Source organism: Aspergillus piperis, assembly GCF_003184755.1.
Source record: "Aspergillus piperis CBS 112811 unplaced genomic scaffold BO85scaffold_10, whole genome shotgun sequence".
Lineage (NCBI taxonomy): Eukaryota > Fungi > Ascomycota > Eurotiomycetes > Eurotiales > Aspergillaceae > Aspergillus > Aspergillus piperis.
Genome location: NW_020291600.1, coordinates 474,518 through 491,559, shown reverse-complemented (window position 1 = coordinate 491,559; position 17,042 = coordinate 474,518). Strand labels below are relative to the sequence as shown.

At 51.3% G+C, this 17,042-nt stretch overlaps 5 protein-coding genes across 5 annotated transcripts; 2 read left to right on the top strand and 3 right to left on the bottom strand.

Moving 5' to 3' along the window:
• Positions 1-2,351: 2,351 nt before the first annotated feature.
• On the bottom strand, positions 2,352-3,030 carry BO85DRAFT_449849 (uncharacterized protein). Its single transcript, XM_025660250.1, has one exon. The coding sequence runs from the start codon at positions 2,920-2,922 to the stop codon at positions 2,620-2,622; it is 303 nt and encodes a 100-aa protein (XP_025515052.1). The 5' UTR covers positions 2,923-3,030; the 3' UTR covers positions 2,352-2,619.
• A 1,065-nt stretch (positions 3,031-4,095) lies between these two features.
• Positions 4,096-6,730, bottom strand: BO85DRAFT_32879 (aldehyde dehydrogenase family protein). The gene is made up of 3 exons (XM_025655432.1): positions 6,032-6,730; positions 5,778-5,977; positions 4,096-5,721 (listed from the first exon to the last, which is right to left on the bottom strand). Exons 1-3 carry the CDS (start codon positions 6,295-6,297, stop codon positions 4,541-4,543), a joined length of 1,647 nt encoding a protein of 548 aa, XP_025515051.1. The 5' UTR covers positions 6,298-6,730; the 3' UTR covers positions 4,096-4,540.
• A 452-nt stretch (positions 6,731-7,182) lies between these two features.
• On the bottom strand, positions 7,183-8,651 carry BO85DRAFT_488618 (AT DNA binding protein; the record flags this gene model as incomplete). The annotated part of the gene is made up of 6 exons (XM_025663544.1): positions 7,183-7,502; positions 7,571-7,687; positions 7,743-7,760; positions 7,817-8,062; positions 8,199-8,334; positions 8,574-8,651. 6 exons carry the CDS (start codon positions 8,649-8,651, stop codon positions 7,183-7,185), a joined length of 915 nt encoding a protein of 304 aa, XP_025515050.1.
• Positions 8,652-11,250: 2,599 nt separating this feature from the next.
• Positions 11,251-12,609, top strand: BO85DRAFT_449845 (peroxiredoxin). The gene is made up of 5 exons (XM_025660249.1): positions 11,251-11,503; positions 11,576-11,684; positions 11,766-12,018; positions 12,072-12,324; positions 12,384-12,609. Exons 1-5 carry the CDS (start codon positions 11,484-11,486, stop codon positions 12,415-12,417), a joined length of 669 nt encoding a protein of 222 aa, XP_025515049.1. The 5' UTR covers positions 11,251-11,483; the 3' UTR covers positions 12,418-12,609.
• Positions 12,610-14,266: 1,657 nt separating this feature from the next.
• Positions 14,267-16,975, top strand: BO85DRAFT_438979 (putative regulatory protein Ral2; the record flags this gene model as incomplete). The annotated part of the gene is made up of 2 exons (XM_025658693.1): positions 14,267-16,916; positions 16,956-16,975. 2 exons carry the CDS (start codon positions 14,267-14,269, stop codon positions 16,973-16,975), a joined length of 2,670 nt encoding a protein of 889 aa, XP_025515048.1.
• Between the last annotated feature and the right edge of the window lie 67 nt (positions 16,976-17,042).

Genomic DNA, 17,042 nt, shown 5'->3' with positions numbered 1-17,042 from the left:
GCCGTTACAAACGACAGCTCCCCTGCACTGACCACCCAATATTCCTAAAAATTGGATCTTACTGGTAGTATACCTACCTCGTCCAAAGGTCGCGACTAGTTACATTCTACAATGTGCGTCGTGCCAAGAAAAAAAGGGCATTAAGTAAGAAAAAGAAAGCAAAAGAAAAAGGGAGACTCAAAAGAAAGCAAAAAACGAGTCAGAGAGATGGATAGTAAAGGAGCAGCTACAGTATTCCTAGATTGCAATTCCTTCGGGACTGCGCCAACGCTAGGCAGGATCCTCGCCTATGGTTTGGCAGACTTACGTTGCTTTTGCTGGCTAGACCGGGTTACTCTAGCTGACCTAGTGAGAGAGTTGCAGCACAGACTGAGACTTTTGCGACTGCCCCCATCCAGGCGGTCTAGCAACATGGCTATTGATGAGCGAGACTACACGCCGGCAACTTAACGATGGAAGTGACCTTGATCTCCGTCTATCTGGGGTGATCGTCGTCATAGTGCTAATCATGTACGAAAGAAGTAAAAGAGGGTGATAAAGTCACGGTCGGTTGATGGGGGGCGTTGGCCACAATCCGCGACGCTGCATTGATTGACGGTCGGACGGCCCAACATTGGGCCATCGACGGTGCAGATATACGAACGAACGGAGTCGGCCACACAACCTTAATAGGTCATCCAGCGTAGCCAGGCGGGGGGAAGAAAGCATTCGACCAGCTCAACGGTGATGCATCAGTTGGGCGGGCAGACAGTACCTGCAGGAGGCAAACACGACCGATATTTCGAGCCAGTGTTCGGTGGATCACTCAAACCAGCAATGTGTCCGCGAAAAATGCGGTGTACGGCAGCAGACTGGATGCGGCGTGTCATGTCGGTCATATCGGTAGCTGGAAGACTCTAGCCAGTGGGTATAGGTTTAGGTGGGTAGTGGGCTGTGGGCAAAGAGCCGGCGGCGCGCGGGCTTGGGGGGGAAGAGGGGGGATATCCCCGACCGTTGTAAAGTGAGTGGTCACATTGAAGAGAGGGGAAGGATGAAAGGAGGAAGGAGGGGGGTGTGATGCCGCATGGCATGTTGAGATTGAAGATGGATGTACTTATGTATGCAAGTGTGTCCAGATTTAGTTCTCTCCGCGCGCGGTGCGATTGCAGGCGGCGAGGAGCAGCGATGGGGCCGCACGGCGCGAGGCCTAGGCAGCCCTCACATGATCGATTCTTCATGCACGACAATGTAACTTTACATGGCGGGTGCAGGTACGGGGCCCTGCGGTATGGTATGTATGTATGTATGTATGGTATGTTTGGGTCTCGGTTACGGTAAGTATGGTATTTCCCTTACCCAGCAGGAAAGTGGTTGACTATCAAGTAGGAGAATCCATGTCGAGCACAATCCTCTTGACAAAGAGGGGGGAAGGAAAGAGTAGGAGAGATACTGTATACGCAAGTGTCTGAGCAATCCCATGTCATGTGTGGCGACTGGGGAGACAGACAGGATCAACCCTGATCAGCCAGCTAAGACCCCCTCATCCTCTCTCACACAATCTCTTCCTCCTCCCCGGAGCCAGCAACTCCGGCAAACCCATGCCCAGCATGCTCCAACCTAGCTAACCACCTACTAGTAAGAGTAAAGTAACTCCTGTAAGCCCCGACCCCAGTTCCAGTCCCAGTCGCAACCCGCCACGACAGTCACGACAGTCACGACACATGGCTCTACGTTCGCAATGCAGCTAGCTAGCCCCCCAGCCCAGCCAGCCAAAAACCAAATCCTCCGTCCATCCTTCTGCCTATCTCCTCTACTAGTTAACCTGGTAGGTACCTAACCTGCCTGCACATTGCCCTTCCCCTCCCTCCCTTTCCTACCAATGGCGATGCACGGACACGTGAATTCGACAAATATTTGACGCTTGGCTGATGCTCATTGGGTATTGGCTTTATGTATGTGGCTTTTTTGGGTATTTCTTGCATTAGGTTGGGGGTGGTGCTTGCTGTGTGTTGGCATTAGTGTCGGTGGGAGTGAGTAGTTAGTTGCTGGGAGGGAAGTGTAATACTACTTACTAAGTTGGTTAAGTGGTAGGACCATGTTCTATCCTGAGGTAGTAAATAGTATGTAATGAAAGTATGTGTGGGTTGAACAAAACATGAAGTTAACTGTTTGAGTTTGATTCATCGGTTTAGTTGCTATGATGCTACTACATTATGATACTTGAATTATCCATGTTGCGGGTGGGTATATATCTGTCAACAATTATGACCTACCGAGGCTTAATATAAACCTAATACTGGCTCCTAGCATCTTATTATCAAGCAGTTATCAGTTTGCTTAATGGTTAGCATGTATCTACCCGCAATAACTACCTAGCCTACTAACTAAGCCCAGTAAGTAAGCGGTGATAGTTAATTTCGTTTCTTCAACTCCCAACAAACAATCATTCAATCATTCAACCAACCACGCAAACACACACACATACATACCTACATATATGTATGTATGTAAATGATTATCAAACACGCACGCACACATGCACAATGCAGTAAACAAACCCTACCGAAAGTAATCCCCAAGCAAACCGCATAAATCTTTGTTCAAAAGTAAGATGAAGATGATACATGCATACTACTCCGCTTACAATTTCTTAAATTTTCTCTCATCGGAAGATATTCTCAACTTCATTACATTATTTAGTTCTAGTCTTCGTTTGGATACAGTTATACAGTTCTGTTTGCTTTGCTTGACTGCAATTGTCTTGGATATACTCTGCGTCATGAAAAAGTGCAGTATGCATGCACTGCAGAATGTGGGATAGATAGAGAAGTTCGAAGCGAGGATTGTTGTTTCCGGATGTAGTTTAGTCGCGGTTTCATATATAACTTTTGTTTTGATTGGGATGATGATGATGGATAAGTCATGATGTGTAGTTGGATACATTAGTATGATTGCATGTAATATTTATTTCTAGATAGATTTCATATTAGCATTAGAGTATATCCACTTTTAATAGAGTATTATAGTGTTTAGAATATATATATAAGTGGGCACTAGTAGTACCATGATCCTCTAGTAATTCATTTCTAATGGAAAATATATATATATAAACACTGGAAGAATACCAACCCCAAGAAATATATAGTTAACTAACCCTGCACACATGCAATGCAGGTAAGCAAGTCAAGTCAAGGGGATGATGGGATGGGATGGGATGGGGTATATCTACCGACATGCAGATGGAAAACATTTATACTATGTATGTCACTCCCACTTCCACCTCTTACTCCTCCTACTCTCCACATCGCCATTCCAAACTTAATTTCTTCATTCTATTATATTATATTTAAATCATTATGATGTTCTACGACTACCAACACATGTACATGTACATGTACATGCACCTCTGCACGAAGCACTGAGTTGTCACTTACATACGACCCTACATGCAGACTACAAATCACACTCACTCTACAGTAGTAGTAGTACTTACAGTACCAACTTCTCCTACATAGAGAATAAGAGAAAGTATATATATGCATGTAAGAAAAACTCTCAGCAGCCAAGAAAAGAAAAAAAACAAACAAACCCACCCATCTAGAATCGAATCTACACCCCCTTACTTCCTTAACAACACTTAACTCATAAGCATCTTCACTACTTAAGTACATGTGAGTAAGCCCGGTTCTTGTCCAATCGGTTTGAGACTCCCATTATATTTCTGTAATAGCATAAGCAAGTAAGTAAGCAAGCAAGGAAGGAAGCGAAGCAGATATGATATGGTAAGTCAGATCAGGTACTCATGCTTTGCATTTAGAGTGTTTGGGCTTGGCGCGGGGGGAGAAAGTAATTTAACTTAAGTTGTTGGATTTGATTGATTAATTGATTGAGTGATTGATAGTTTGCAAGGTATGTATGTATGTATGGGTTTGAAACCGGATTTGAATCGTGACTGTTGGGTTTCTTTTGTTTGTCTTGGGCTTCTGATTGATTGAAATGGTTGGGTTTGTTGGTGCTTGGAGTGTTAGGTGATGTGCATGTTATTTATTGATGTGCAGATGAATGGACATGCATGTCCATGCCAATGTGGATGGGTTCATTGAATCGTGTGGAGACAGGTAAGCGAGTACTCTGTCCTAGGTATATATGCTGTGAGATCTGGTATCTGGATGTGTAACGTTTGGGCTTGTCTTTAGGCTAAAAGGGTTTTGTTTGTGGCGGGTTGGGTGCTACATCACGGCTTACGGTGGAATGTGAAAGATCACTCAGGCTCAGAGTCACAGCCTGCTTGCCAGTTGACATGGCTGAATTATAATACATTTTTTTTCATCGTCAGTCAGGGTATAGTCAAGTTGGCAACAACACACCAATTTTATGTCAGTCATCGGGTACACGACATGCAGCCAATGTCGCAGAGCCACATAGCATCTCTCTTTCCCTTCATGCAGCGCCATCATCACAACAGTCCATCGGATGCATGTGTATGTGTTCGTCCTACCAGGCTCGTCCCACAGATCACGGTTGCAATTCATTCGCCGTCATTTGTACAATTTGTGCTCGCCTACAGCTTCGTTCCCAGGTTGACATGGACCGCTTTGACCTGTGAGTAGGCCTCCAGACCGGCCTCGCCAAGTTCGCGCCCAATTCCACTCTGCTTCACACCACCGAAAGGCACCCGGATATCGCTGTCGTTGCTGCTGTTGATCCAGACCATGCCCGCTTCGATTTCCGACGCAACCCGGTGCGCACGCTCAATGTCCTTGGTGAACAGGGCAGCGCCCAGTCCATAGGTCGTATCGTTGGCCCGTCTGACAGCCTCGTCCTCCTCCGAGAAGCTGGAGATCACAACAAACGGTCCGAAAACCTCCTCCCGGTAGATACGCATGTTGTCCTTGACGTCGGTGAAGATAGTGGGCGCAATAAAGAAACCCTTGCCGTCACCGACGTTCTTGAACGGCTCGCCACCGGCCACCAGGGTCGCTCCTTCGGACTTGCCAGCTTCAATATAAGAGAGCACGCGGTCGTACTGGGCCTTGGTGACCTGGGGACCCTGGAAGGTGTCGTCGGCAAAGGGGTCGCCCACCTTGCTGGTGTTGGCCACGGCTTCCTTGAAGAGGGCCACGAACTTGTCATAGACGGACTCATGCACCAGGATACGAGAGGTGGCGGTGCAAACCTGTCCTTGGTTGTACATGATGCCCGCATGCGCCCACTTGGCGGCCTGGTCGAGATCGGCATCGCTGAAGACAACCAGGGGCGACTTGCCACCTGTCTCGAGCGTAATGTTCTTCAGGGTGCCTGCAGCCAACTTCATGACTTCACGGCCAGTCAACGTCGAACCAGTGAAGGCAACCTTGTCCACCCCGGGGTGGGACACGAGCGCACTTCCGGCTACGCGTCCAAAGCCGTTTAAGATGTTGACAACACCTGGCGGGAAACCGGCCTCCTTGATGAGGTTGGCCAGATAGAGAACACTGAGCGGGGTCTGCTCAGCCGGCTTCAGAACCACGGTGTTTCCACAGGCCAAGGCAGGACCCAACTTCCAGGCAGCCATAGCGAGAGGGAAGTTCCAGGGGATAATCTGGCCTACGACACCAATTGGCTGACGGAGAGTATAGGCAAACTTAGCCGGAGTGGTACTAATCGTCTGACCATGGACCTTGTCGGCGTATCCAGCATAGTACCGGAGACAGCCGACAACCTCTCCCAGGTCATCGTTCAGCGAAACCGAGTATGGCTTTCCTGAAGGGGGTCAGCATCTGATGACAGTCTTTGGGGAACAATGTGAAGCTCTTTACCATTGTCCCACGTCTCAATAGTGGCCAGCGTCTCCTTGTGCTGCTCGACCAGGTCGGCCAGCTTTAGCATCAGGGTGCCTCGTTCAGTCGGAGGCAACAACTTCCATGAGGGGTGGTTGAGGGCTTTCCGGGCAGCCTTCACAGCAATGTCCACATCTTCTTCACCCGCAGCATAGACGGAAGTGATTTCCGCTTCATTGCTAGTTTTGGTCAGCAACAGATCCATGACAGATACTCGGACAGGATTCACGTACGAAGGGTTGATGGTAGCGAACTTCTCCCCGGACCTAGAAGCGACAAACTCGTTGTTGATGAACAGACCAACCGGCTGAGCATATGTACGCCCATTCGGGGCTGTCAACTGTACGGACAGATCGCTCATGGTGATAGAAGAGCTATGGAAGTGATGGCGATGAGGGGAGAAGGCAACGACTGGCAGACGAGAAGAAGGGACACCACGCAGCCGCAGAGAGGAGAAGGAAAGACAGCGAAAGGGAGCGGGGAAAGAGGAGAAGGGCATCGAGGGGGAGATTTTATGTATGGACGAAGCTGAAGGGAGAGAGAGGGTTGAAGGTGATTAGTGATTAATGATTAGTTGGTTGAAGGGAAGCCGGATGAAGCATCCCCGCCAGCGAAGGATGGAAGAGCGAATGGGAGAGGCGGCGGTGCCTCGGGCAGCCCCTCTTCGCATACACTTACTCTTCTCGATGCCATCCTTTCGCCGGTGTCCCAATCTCTGGGTCAGCATCTCCACCGGCGCAATAAACTAATCATCTCAGCTTGATAAGCTTGATTCTGCAGCTCCTCCGCACTTCTTTCCCCCATCCAGCTGGACCACCTGCTCTCCTCTCCTCGTGTGCATGCAGCTTGCGTCTTCCCCATCTCCAATCATGATTCTTCCGGGTCTTCCATTATGATCGCTTTCTCCAAGACCTCGCCACAACCCCTCGCCTCTCCGATTCCTCCATAATTGATTGCATTCTTCGCTAACCCTCGGAAAGCTTTTGGAGAGGTTTCTGCCGCCACCTGTGATAGATTTCGATCTGTCGCAGAACAGAGATTCGTCAAGAATCACAAACTTATTATTATCTCAACAGCCACCCATGTTCTTTACCGGTCTAGAAGGTATCGGCGCTTCTCGCTGGGGGATCTGCTAGTCTACAAGGCCTATAACGCGTCAACTAGTGGCAACATATATAGAAAGCATCGCCAGTCAGGGCCATGCAGCCATCCATACAAGCCGCCGGGTATAACCCGCCTGCTACGTGAATCGACCGCACTATCAGCTGCACCGAAAGAAAAAAAATCCCTTGATTGTACATAAAGTAAATGCGCGTGTCGAATTCCCACAAGAGTAAGTTGATCATCCCAAAAGTCCGACAACAAAATGAAATCCCTTTATCCTTTACTCGCTTGATTCAGGCTCCTCGCCTTCGGCGCTGTCATCTTTGGAAGCTTCGGCGTTTGCCTTGGCCTCGTTTTCCTCCGCTACCCCCATGATAAACGCCCATTCTGTGACGCTTACTGGTGTCACACTCAGCCGGGACTGCTTCAGCACCTGCATATTTTCAAGAGCCCGTACGGACTGTGCATATGATTTGAGATCGTTCAACGTAATCATTTTGTTGAACTTGCGCCGGAACTCAACGTGGACAACCTGCCATTTGGGATCGTCTCGGTTCGACTTCTCGTCGTAGTATGGGTGGGCGGGATCGAAGGCCGATTCTAAATGCGAACGCCACGGGTTAGCTGACCCTGTCTTGTCCAGTAAGGGCTAATGTGATGAGACTAACCATCCGGCGAATGCTCCTTGACAATCTCCATGATACCTGCAATGCCTGGGACCTTGCAGTTGGAGTGGTAGAAGAAGGCGAGGTCACCCTTCTTCATGTCGCGGATATGTTTTTGTGCTGTTTTGCTTGTGAGCCAGAAGGCTAGCTTGCTACTGCCAATGGCCTCACTTACCAACAGGGTTACGCACACCTACTGGGTGATCAGCAGACAAATAAATCATCCAAAGCCCTATGATGGAAACGTACCGTCCCATGGCTCCGGCTCCTTACGGGCAGCCAAGTCATCAATCGAGAATTTTACATCAACACCTTTCTCCAGTCGCGATTCCGGCTCAGCCTTCATCAACCAGTATGAGCGCCCTTCGAAGGGTGTGGTATCGACCGTCTCTGTTTTCGTCGTTGATGAGGTGGGTTCTGTTCCATTTTCGACCGGGGTCTTCCTTGGCCTGCCCCGTTTGCCTTGCTTGGGGGTTGTAGACTTTGCGGGAGTAGCTAGTGTATGTCAGCAATTTCCGTAGAAAAAATCATACCGAACGCATCATCCATAAAAGAATGGAATGACCAGAGGAACGGTATGGGGTTTGTCCGTAGAGGCATCAGAGATATGGGACGCAAGGAGGGAACTGACGGGCATTCGGATCTTTACGAGGACGGCCACGGCCTCTTTTGGGGCCGTCAGGGCGCTTGGGAGTACTACCCTCAGGATATTTCCTGGGACGACCCCTCTTTCTCTTTTCGCCGGTAGCCGGTGTGTCGGGCGCGGCCTATGTAAGAAATGAAGAACGATTAGTTTTGCCTGAACATGGAGTTTGGAAAACATAATCGTTTGTTCGTGCATTTTGGATGTAACATCGACGCTTCCAATCATTGGGGAAGGGGAGCGAATGACACCGTGATTAGCCAGTGGGCGGCGATCGCGTATTGGACGGGCCGACTGGTCTGGTAGAAGGACGCGCTACCTCGTGGGCAGTATTAATGAACTTGTAGATAGGCAAAGGCTTACCACTCTCTTCGCAGCAGGGGACTCGGCTTCCTCGGCGATTGACGCGCTCTCCGACTTGCGTTTCCTTTGGGGTGCCATGTTTGGTTGGTAGGTTGATGGGGGGATGTTTATCTGTGCGATAAGATCCACGGGAGTTTGGGGGGGGAGGGAAGAGAGAGACGGAACAAAGATCGAATGGACGGTCAGAAAAGGACAAGAGCAGATGAAGACAACAAAGAAATCAGCCAGTCAGGAGCCAGCCAGCGGGGAAGCGCTGGGGGACTTGGGACACGAGGATCCAGACGCGCCTAGAAGTGTGAAAGCCAGCCAGTCAGTCAATCCAGTATAGGAAAGCTTATGAGAGAATCGATGCGGAAATGGGTGTTTGCAAAGGTTAGTAACGGAGACTAACCAAGGTACGGACCAGCAGTCTGTTCCGACAGTCGAAGGGAACGATTAGACACGACAGGACGCGGTTCTAGGCACGCACTGGGCAAGAATCATAACAGGACCGCGATGGGTGAAGCTCTGGTTGCGGACGAGTGGACGGGTCGAGCTTCTCGGGACGCGCGGTGGAGCCCCCTTAGGCTTAGGCGCTCCGCTGGGGTCACGTGGCTGTGCTCGCGGAGATTCAGGTACCCTCACCGAGCAAAACTATAACTAATTATTATTTACTCCGTAGGCGCAGGAACAGGCAGGAGATTAAAACTGCACACAGCATATACCCCTGTCATAGTTTGATGGAATTGTGCTACCCCTGCCAGTTGGAACGATGCACCCGACTACAGGCAAGCTCATGTGCCGTCAATACCAAATCACTGTATGGTGTAGACCACTCATGACCATGATTTTGCTTAACTTTCAATCCGTACTACCAGCTACACCACCAACTATTTGGCACTATCTCAATAACGATTCGCTAGTGCCCGAATTTACAGCCTTCGCTAGGCTGAAGGCATTTTATAAGCCCTTTCAGCGCCATGATTGGCCAGTAATCTCGGAGACTCCCATCATCAGGTGTCAGGATACCTTGATTCTCTAGTAGTGTTCTGTCGATTTGATAAGCTGGTCAGCAGAAAGGTTCAAAGAGATTTCAATGTCCAGGTTGATGGATTCTCTCATAGTGTACTCCACCCACTCTATACCTCCAATCTCTCGGTTTTGCAAGAACTAGGAGCAGGTACCTGTCCTATGTTGCTTCGATCGGAAGGCGGAAAGTGTATCCCATGTTTCGAAGATAATATCCGGTTCGTAGTGACTCAAAGAGAAACTTTCTCCCCGTCATCGGACACCCTCACGGAGTCGGCGTGAACTGTCCTGCAAGCTCCAGGAGTGATTTCAATGCAGAGAGTACACTTGGAGGAAACTTAGCGTCGCGCAAAGCTACCATTCGGCCAGATATCGCTGCTCGATCCCTTCGAAGAACATATCAGGATCAAAAGGTCATATGTGGGTGGAGAGCCATTGGCATGTTTTGAGAGAGGTGAACTATTTGCCAGACTTGCGCGATATGTTGACGTTATATGGAGATTGTAAGCGAATTGGTACCCGACCAGGAGAAAATGATGACTTTGGCCGAAGGACAAAACTGATGGTATTCGGTAGGAAATTGCGCCATTGTCACTGATTCAGCCCTGTAGAGTTGGTCGCAAATGCCTCCGAACGGATACTTAGTGTACACAGTGAGCATGCCATCCCGGCAATGACTGTAGGGAAGGCCCTCCACATCCAAGCCATGAGAAGTCTTTCTCTTGTTGAAATAAAAATTCATGTATCAGACAACAGTCACTCGCAATTCCAGACTCCGTGGTAGCGTTAAACGGTTGAGTCATGGCATTGTTTTCCTTTCTAGCTTCGGGGTCAGTAATAAGTTTGGCACCTGCGTTTCCGTCGCCAAAACTTCGCACAGGGGTGAGTGCTGGTAGTTCGATCTTGGTAAGCTCCCAAACAAACTGCTCCGGGTGATTCTAGTTATTATGTATGCGGCGCTATGGGCAAAACTCTTTTCTGCAGATGCTTCTCATGATGGCGCCCTTGGCTCGGGCATCACTTACTGTAAAGGTAGTGTGTAGGCTGTAGTTGATCAAGTAGTCGCCAGGAGGATGGGTAAGACGACACGCACAATTGCGCCATCATTCAACACCACCATTGGCCCCAAGCGAACACGATTGTCGGCCGAGCCATTTTCTTGCAAGGTAGTCGGCCGACAGCTCTCGGGTGAGAAAGAGTTGTAACGCTAGAAAGCGGCAGAGACGAACAAACAGAGTTGGGTACGCAGCAGCCAGTATGTGACAGTAGTCATAACATTGATATGGATGATGATAGAGATAGTAATAGTAAAGGAACTATCTATGAAAGAAGAAGAGGATGAACAAGAGGACTGGCCTCGCACGGTTCTTCCCCTCCTACTATAGTTTAGGAACAATGCCGGGACTAGGGGACGGTACATGAGTTAAGGTCGATGGTTCGTGCCTTGGGAAATCCAATCTCGCCATGGGATTCTGGTTGAATCTCCCCAAAAACATCCCGGACGGGGGAGGGGCATTTCCCAATGCGGATGACGCTAAACATCCCACCTGGAATGAGCTCATGTGGGTCCAATCAGAGCTGTTCTGCCCCCTGGGCGGTGGCAGATTGCGTGATCAAGATCGCCCTCCCAGCGGCTGTCATTCGTTGGAGGGGCATCCAAGCTGTGGTTCTGGTTCAATGTGGATGGTGTCCCCCCCCTCTGCCTCGTAGCTCCATCCCCGTTCCATTCACAGGCTCCTCGTCTTCTGGTTCCCCGACCTCGGGCCTCATCGGGGGTATATTTAGAACTCCCAACTTCCTCCGTTGCATTCATCTTCTCCTGCTTCCTACTCATCTTTCTTTCCCTACCTATCTGATCAAAAAGTTCATACCCACCCCTCTACACCTCCCCTCACTTTCACAATGGCCCAGGAACGTGCTCCGTACGTGCTATCCAACACGATGTGACTGTATCCCCTCACTCGGCCCAATTCTGACATGCCACTTTCTCACAGTCTCCGTCTCGGCTCCGTTGCCCCCAACTTCGAGGCCGACTCCTCCAACGGCCCTATCTCTTTCCACGACTTCATTGGCGACAGCTGGGCTATCCTGTTCTCCCACCCCGTTAGTTCTCTCCCTGCACCGTTGTGGATACCATGATGATTCAAAGATACAGCTGAGCTAACAATTCTGCAATTGGCATAGGATGACTTCACTCCCATTTGCACCACTGAGCTCGGTGCTTTCGCCAAGCTCGAGCCCGAGTTCACTGCTCGTGGCGTCAAGCTCATCGGTCTGAGCGCCAACGGCACCGAGTCCCACCACGCCTGGATCAAGGATATCGATGAGGTCAACGGCTCGAACCTCAAGTTCCCCATCATCTCCGACCCCGAGCGCAAGGTTGCCTACCTGTACGACATGGTCGACTACCAGGACACCACCAACGTTGACGCCAAGGGTGAGCCATCCCTCCCAAAGTGACGCCGTGAGGACGCTGCTAACATATTCCAGGCATGGCTCTCACCATCCGTTCCGTCTTCATCATCGACCCCAGCAAGAAGATCCGTCTGATCATGTCCTACCCCGCCTCCACTGGTCGTAACACCGCTGAGGTCCTCCGTGTTGTCGACGCTCTGCAGACCACTGACAAGCACGGTGTCACCTGCCCCATCAACTGGCTCCCTGGTGACGACGTTGTCATCCCCCCTCCCGTCTCCACTGAGGACGCTCAGAAGAAGTTCGGTGACATCCGCATTGTCAAGCCGTAAGTTGTCCAATACACCCGCTTAAAGACATGTTACGGTCGCTAACGCGATGGACTAGTTACCTTCGCTTCACCTCCCTCAAGAAGGAGTAAATCAAGGCAGATTATGACAATGTCCTGCCGATCCTCGTCAACTCAATCTCATACGGATGGGTGGCGTACCGATCATGATAACTAAAACATGTTGTGACGGGGTTGGTAGAGGGAACGCGGTATGAAAGTTATGGCTATGATGTGTAATAGTTTGATACCTCACGACAAATAAATCGATTAACGATCTCCAAATTATAACCCCAAGGCGGACAGGGTTGTTCATCGTGGCTAATCAATAACTGTATCGAATAATGCTCCTGCATGTTGGGAGTTTCCACGCAGGAACCGTGTCCGCGGTGCTTTGGTTCCTGCATGGCGCACCTTAGAGGATCCTGTCACTGCCCACACACGGCGACTGGTAGCATGATCAACAGTAGTCTGGGCCCCGTTCGAGTGGCGATATGGAGCTGAAGTTCCGTCCTGCATGATGATCCTGGTCGCAAACGGCTGGAAGGCCAGCAGAAGGGCAGAATGCGTTGTTGCCGGTGCCGTGCCTCAAATAAAAACCCGTAAACACCCCGAGAATGCATAATAGGAAAAATATACTGCTAAATAGGATGTGAGCATACACGGAGCAAATATGAGTTATCTGACTGTGTACGATGATCAATCATTCGACAGTCGCTGAGCCTCATAACATTTTTGGTTCAAACACAATGGCATGCAGGTTTCGGACTGTCAGATTTTCGTGCTTACTCCTCTTCCTCCCAACCCACTAGTTGTTATACCAATTTTTCAGGTCGATGTTCACAGGCTCTGGACTGATCACAGGGACCCGTAAGACTGTACTTCAAAAGGAGGTGCGTCGAGGAGTTCTTAGTCGTCGATAGCTTTTGCCTGCCAAACACAGGATCTTCAACTCCGAGAATCAAAGCTGTATACCTGAGTTTCAACTACTTGGCCCGAGAAGTGCAAGTATTTGAATGCTGGCGGTGCTACTCTGACGGACCTCCAAGTGTGCTATAAATAACAATTCAAATTGGTGAGAGGAACTTCCCGTTCTGGTTTGACATCATGGTTCTTTCTTTCCTCAAGAGTTGCTGATGCCTCAACTCTGAAACAGGTTCGCCCCCCTCGCCCCTCCCCTCCCTTACAACTTTGAGTTTGACCTGTCAGAGGAATTGACTTTCCCAGGGTTGGGTTGCATATTCTGCAAACCCTCTCTCTCCCTTTTAGACACTTTTCTCCACTGTGATCTGACCCAGTTAGTGCCTGGACCGTTTAACGGGTAACTGCCAACCAACTAGTGACAAGGTAGCGAGACCGCCTTGAACCCGCACTTCACTTCCACCACCCCCGTCTTTCTCCTTTCCCTCAATCGTGTTTCCTCGATCGGGCTTCTTCAGTGACGTGATCGGTGGTTCATCCCTTGCAGCAATTCCCATCCTTCGAGTCAAGAGCCTCTTGGTCCCACCTCCTTGCCTCTTCCCCTCGTCCAGGTTGCGGCAGCGGCGGGGAAAGCCAGCGAGTGCCTCTGACGGATTTCGCCTTTTCCGCCCGCCCCCTGATCTGGTCGCACTACCCCGGTCCGATTTAGACCTCGAAGATCGCCCCAAACCCATTCGTTCGCTCTCCTATCGTGCCCGTGCGGCTTCACTTGTCCAAATCCGTGCCTAGTCGTGATATCTGGGTGTGATGATACCCTGTCGAATCGAGATCCCTTTAGCGCCATACCAGAGATAAGTCATTTGAGGGTTGGAAAACTGTTGTGATTTGGGAAGACACCTCTTTGGATTTTTGGATACCCGGACACAGTTGGTTTTATGAGAGCTCGCTTGGGCACACGATTGGAAGGACGATAGTTGGTCTCTGTGGAATTGTTTAGGTGGAGGATTCATATACCGCCAAGATGATGTCCAGAAGCCAGTCGAGCTTGGGCTTCATGGACGCGGGGAGGGATGATTCCCCTGCGTCAGGCGCTCAACCTGGACATCAAGCGCCACCGTCCAACTCGGGTCCCATCAACTTGTCAGGTTTGGTGTGCAATGTGCGCCGAACAACTGGCAGGGAACCGCATCCGTTGGTCGGGGCCACCACGACTATCCTGGGCGATAAGCTCTACGTGTTCGGTGGTCGTGTCCTGTCTAAAAGTCGCCCGCAATTGACGTCGGACATATACGAGCTGGACTTGATCCGGCGTCACTGGACGAAGATCGAGACCACCGGTGACATCCCCCGTCCGCGGTACTTCCACAGTGTCTGCGCTCTGGGTGATCATAAGTTGGTGTGCTATGGCGGCATGTCGCCTGCACTGAACGTGTCAAAGGAGCCCGCCAGTAATGGCTCCGGTGGACAGGAAGCACAGCCAGAAGTGGTGGTCATGTCTGATATTCACATTTTCGATGTACCATCTCGGACGTGGACCCGTGTTCCTGCCACAGACTCGCCTCAGGGACGTTATGCACACTGCGCGACCATTTTGCCTTCAAGTGCCCATTTCACCTCCGCCACTGCTCCACTTTCTGCAATTCACCACAACCCCGCGTCGTCAAATCCGCACCAGGGATCGATCGGGGTGGATATCGACGGATTTGGAGGGGCGGAAATGGTGGTTGTAGGAGGGCAAGATAGCTCCAACCACTATATCGAACAGATCAGCGTGTTTAACCTACGTAGCCTGAAGTGGACCAGTACCACTCACCTGGGGCGAAGCTGCGGTGCCTATCGGAGTGTGGTTGCTCCCTTGGTAGGCATGAATGTTTCCGACATCGGGTCTGCCGCAGACGATGGTGAGGCGCAGGAGCCATTAGAAGATTCGCAGGTCGAGGGCTGTCCGATGTTGGTCTATTCTAACTACAACTTCCTGGATGTGAAGCTGGAGCTTCAGGTGCGCCTCCCCGATGGTCGCCTGATCGAGAAGCCCATGCAGAGCCAGGCGTCGCCTCCTGGCTTGAGGTTCCCCAACGGAGGAGTCATCAACGGCCATTTCGTCGTGAGCGGAACCTACCTGACTTCGTCGAAGCAAGAATACGCGCTCTGGGCCCTCGACCTGCGAACCCTTACCTGGGGTCGCATTGATGCCGGCGGCTCTGTGTTCGGACATGGCAGCTGGAACCGTGGAATTCTGTGGCCGAGAAGGAACACCTTTGTTATTCTGGGTCACCGGAAGCGCAGCTTGGTCGAGGACTACAACCATCGTCGCATTAACTTCTCCCACGTGTGTATGGTCGAGCTGGAAGCGTTTGGGCTCTACAACAATGCGTGCCGGACCACGCCCACATCGGGATACATCTCATACAGCGCCCCGGCAGTCCCTGCATCAATGCAGCACAAGTTAACCAAATTAACCTCGGGCGGACGGCCGTTTACCTCCGCGTCCAACGAACTAGGCAGACTCGCCCAGTCTCTGCCTGAAATGGCCGATATGGAACTACAGGCGGTTGGAGGCGAGCGCATCCCTGTGAACTCACGCATCCTGACTCGCAGATGGGGCCCTTACTTTATCCAGCTTCTGCGCGAGTCCTGTGATAGCGGGATCGCCGAGACTGCAACATTACGTCCAGCGGTTGCCATGTATCCTAGTCGCAACTCGAGCATCACAATCACCCCGTCACTGGGGCAAAACAGCAATTATTCAAATTCCAGCACCCTTGTCAGCAACCGCTCAGTCACCTCAAAGTCCTTGTTAGCGAACCTTGAGATACCCTCTGCGCATAGCCTTTCCCCTACCTCTCGTCCTCGTGTGCTTTACCTCCCCCATACCGTCCTCACTCTTCAAGTCCTCGTCTACTATTTCTACACCTCGTCTCTCCCCCCCGCCGGCTCACCCCTCTGTACTCCGCAAATCCTCTGCTCCCTCCTCCAACTCGCCCGCCCCTACCAAGTCGACGGCCTCCTCGAAGCCACCGTCGAGCGCCTCCACCAAGTTCTCGACGGAAGAAACGCCGCTGCCGTCTTCAACGCCGCCGCAATGGCCGCCGGCGGTGGCCGAGGCACCGGCTTCACAAGTGGCCCCGGCGGCACCCTGGAAGCGCTGAACGGCGCCCACGCCGGCAACGAATCCTCCTCCGGTACCGGAACCACCACCTCCCAGAGCCACCTCACCTCCGATTCCTCCGACACCGAACACGGCACCTCCGCCCTCTCCGTGGCCAGCAGCGCCAGCGGCGTGATGGGCTCACGCGGCATCCCCCTTCGCATCAACACCAACATCTTCAGCCGCCGGCACCGCAGCAACGCCGGCGTAGACCGCGACCGCGAAGACTCTATGAGCAATGCCAGTGTTTCCACCTCCGCCTCCACCAACACCAGCTTCGACCACTCCGACTCCGAAATGGGCGGCGACCCCACCCGTCCGTCCCACCACCGCCGCAACACGGACGCAGAACTCCGTCCCGAACGCGAGATCTGGACCGGCGACCTCAGCAGCGTCATCGGTCTTCAGAAGCGCGGTCTCCGTGGTCTCATGGAAGGTCGTCGTCTCCGGGAACGCAACACCAAACCTGCTGGCGCAGCGGATCATGTTGCAACTGCTGCTGTTGCTGCTGCTCCACCGCCTGGTGCGTAGATATCTCAAAACCATATACATACATGTACAGTTTCAGTCGCGGGAAGGTGAAGGAACAGGAGAAAGAGAAAGAGGGGAAGAGGAAAGGGAGAATAATGATGAACGATGAACGATGATG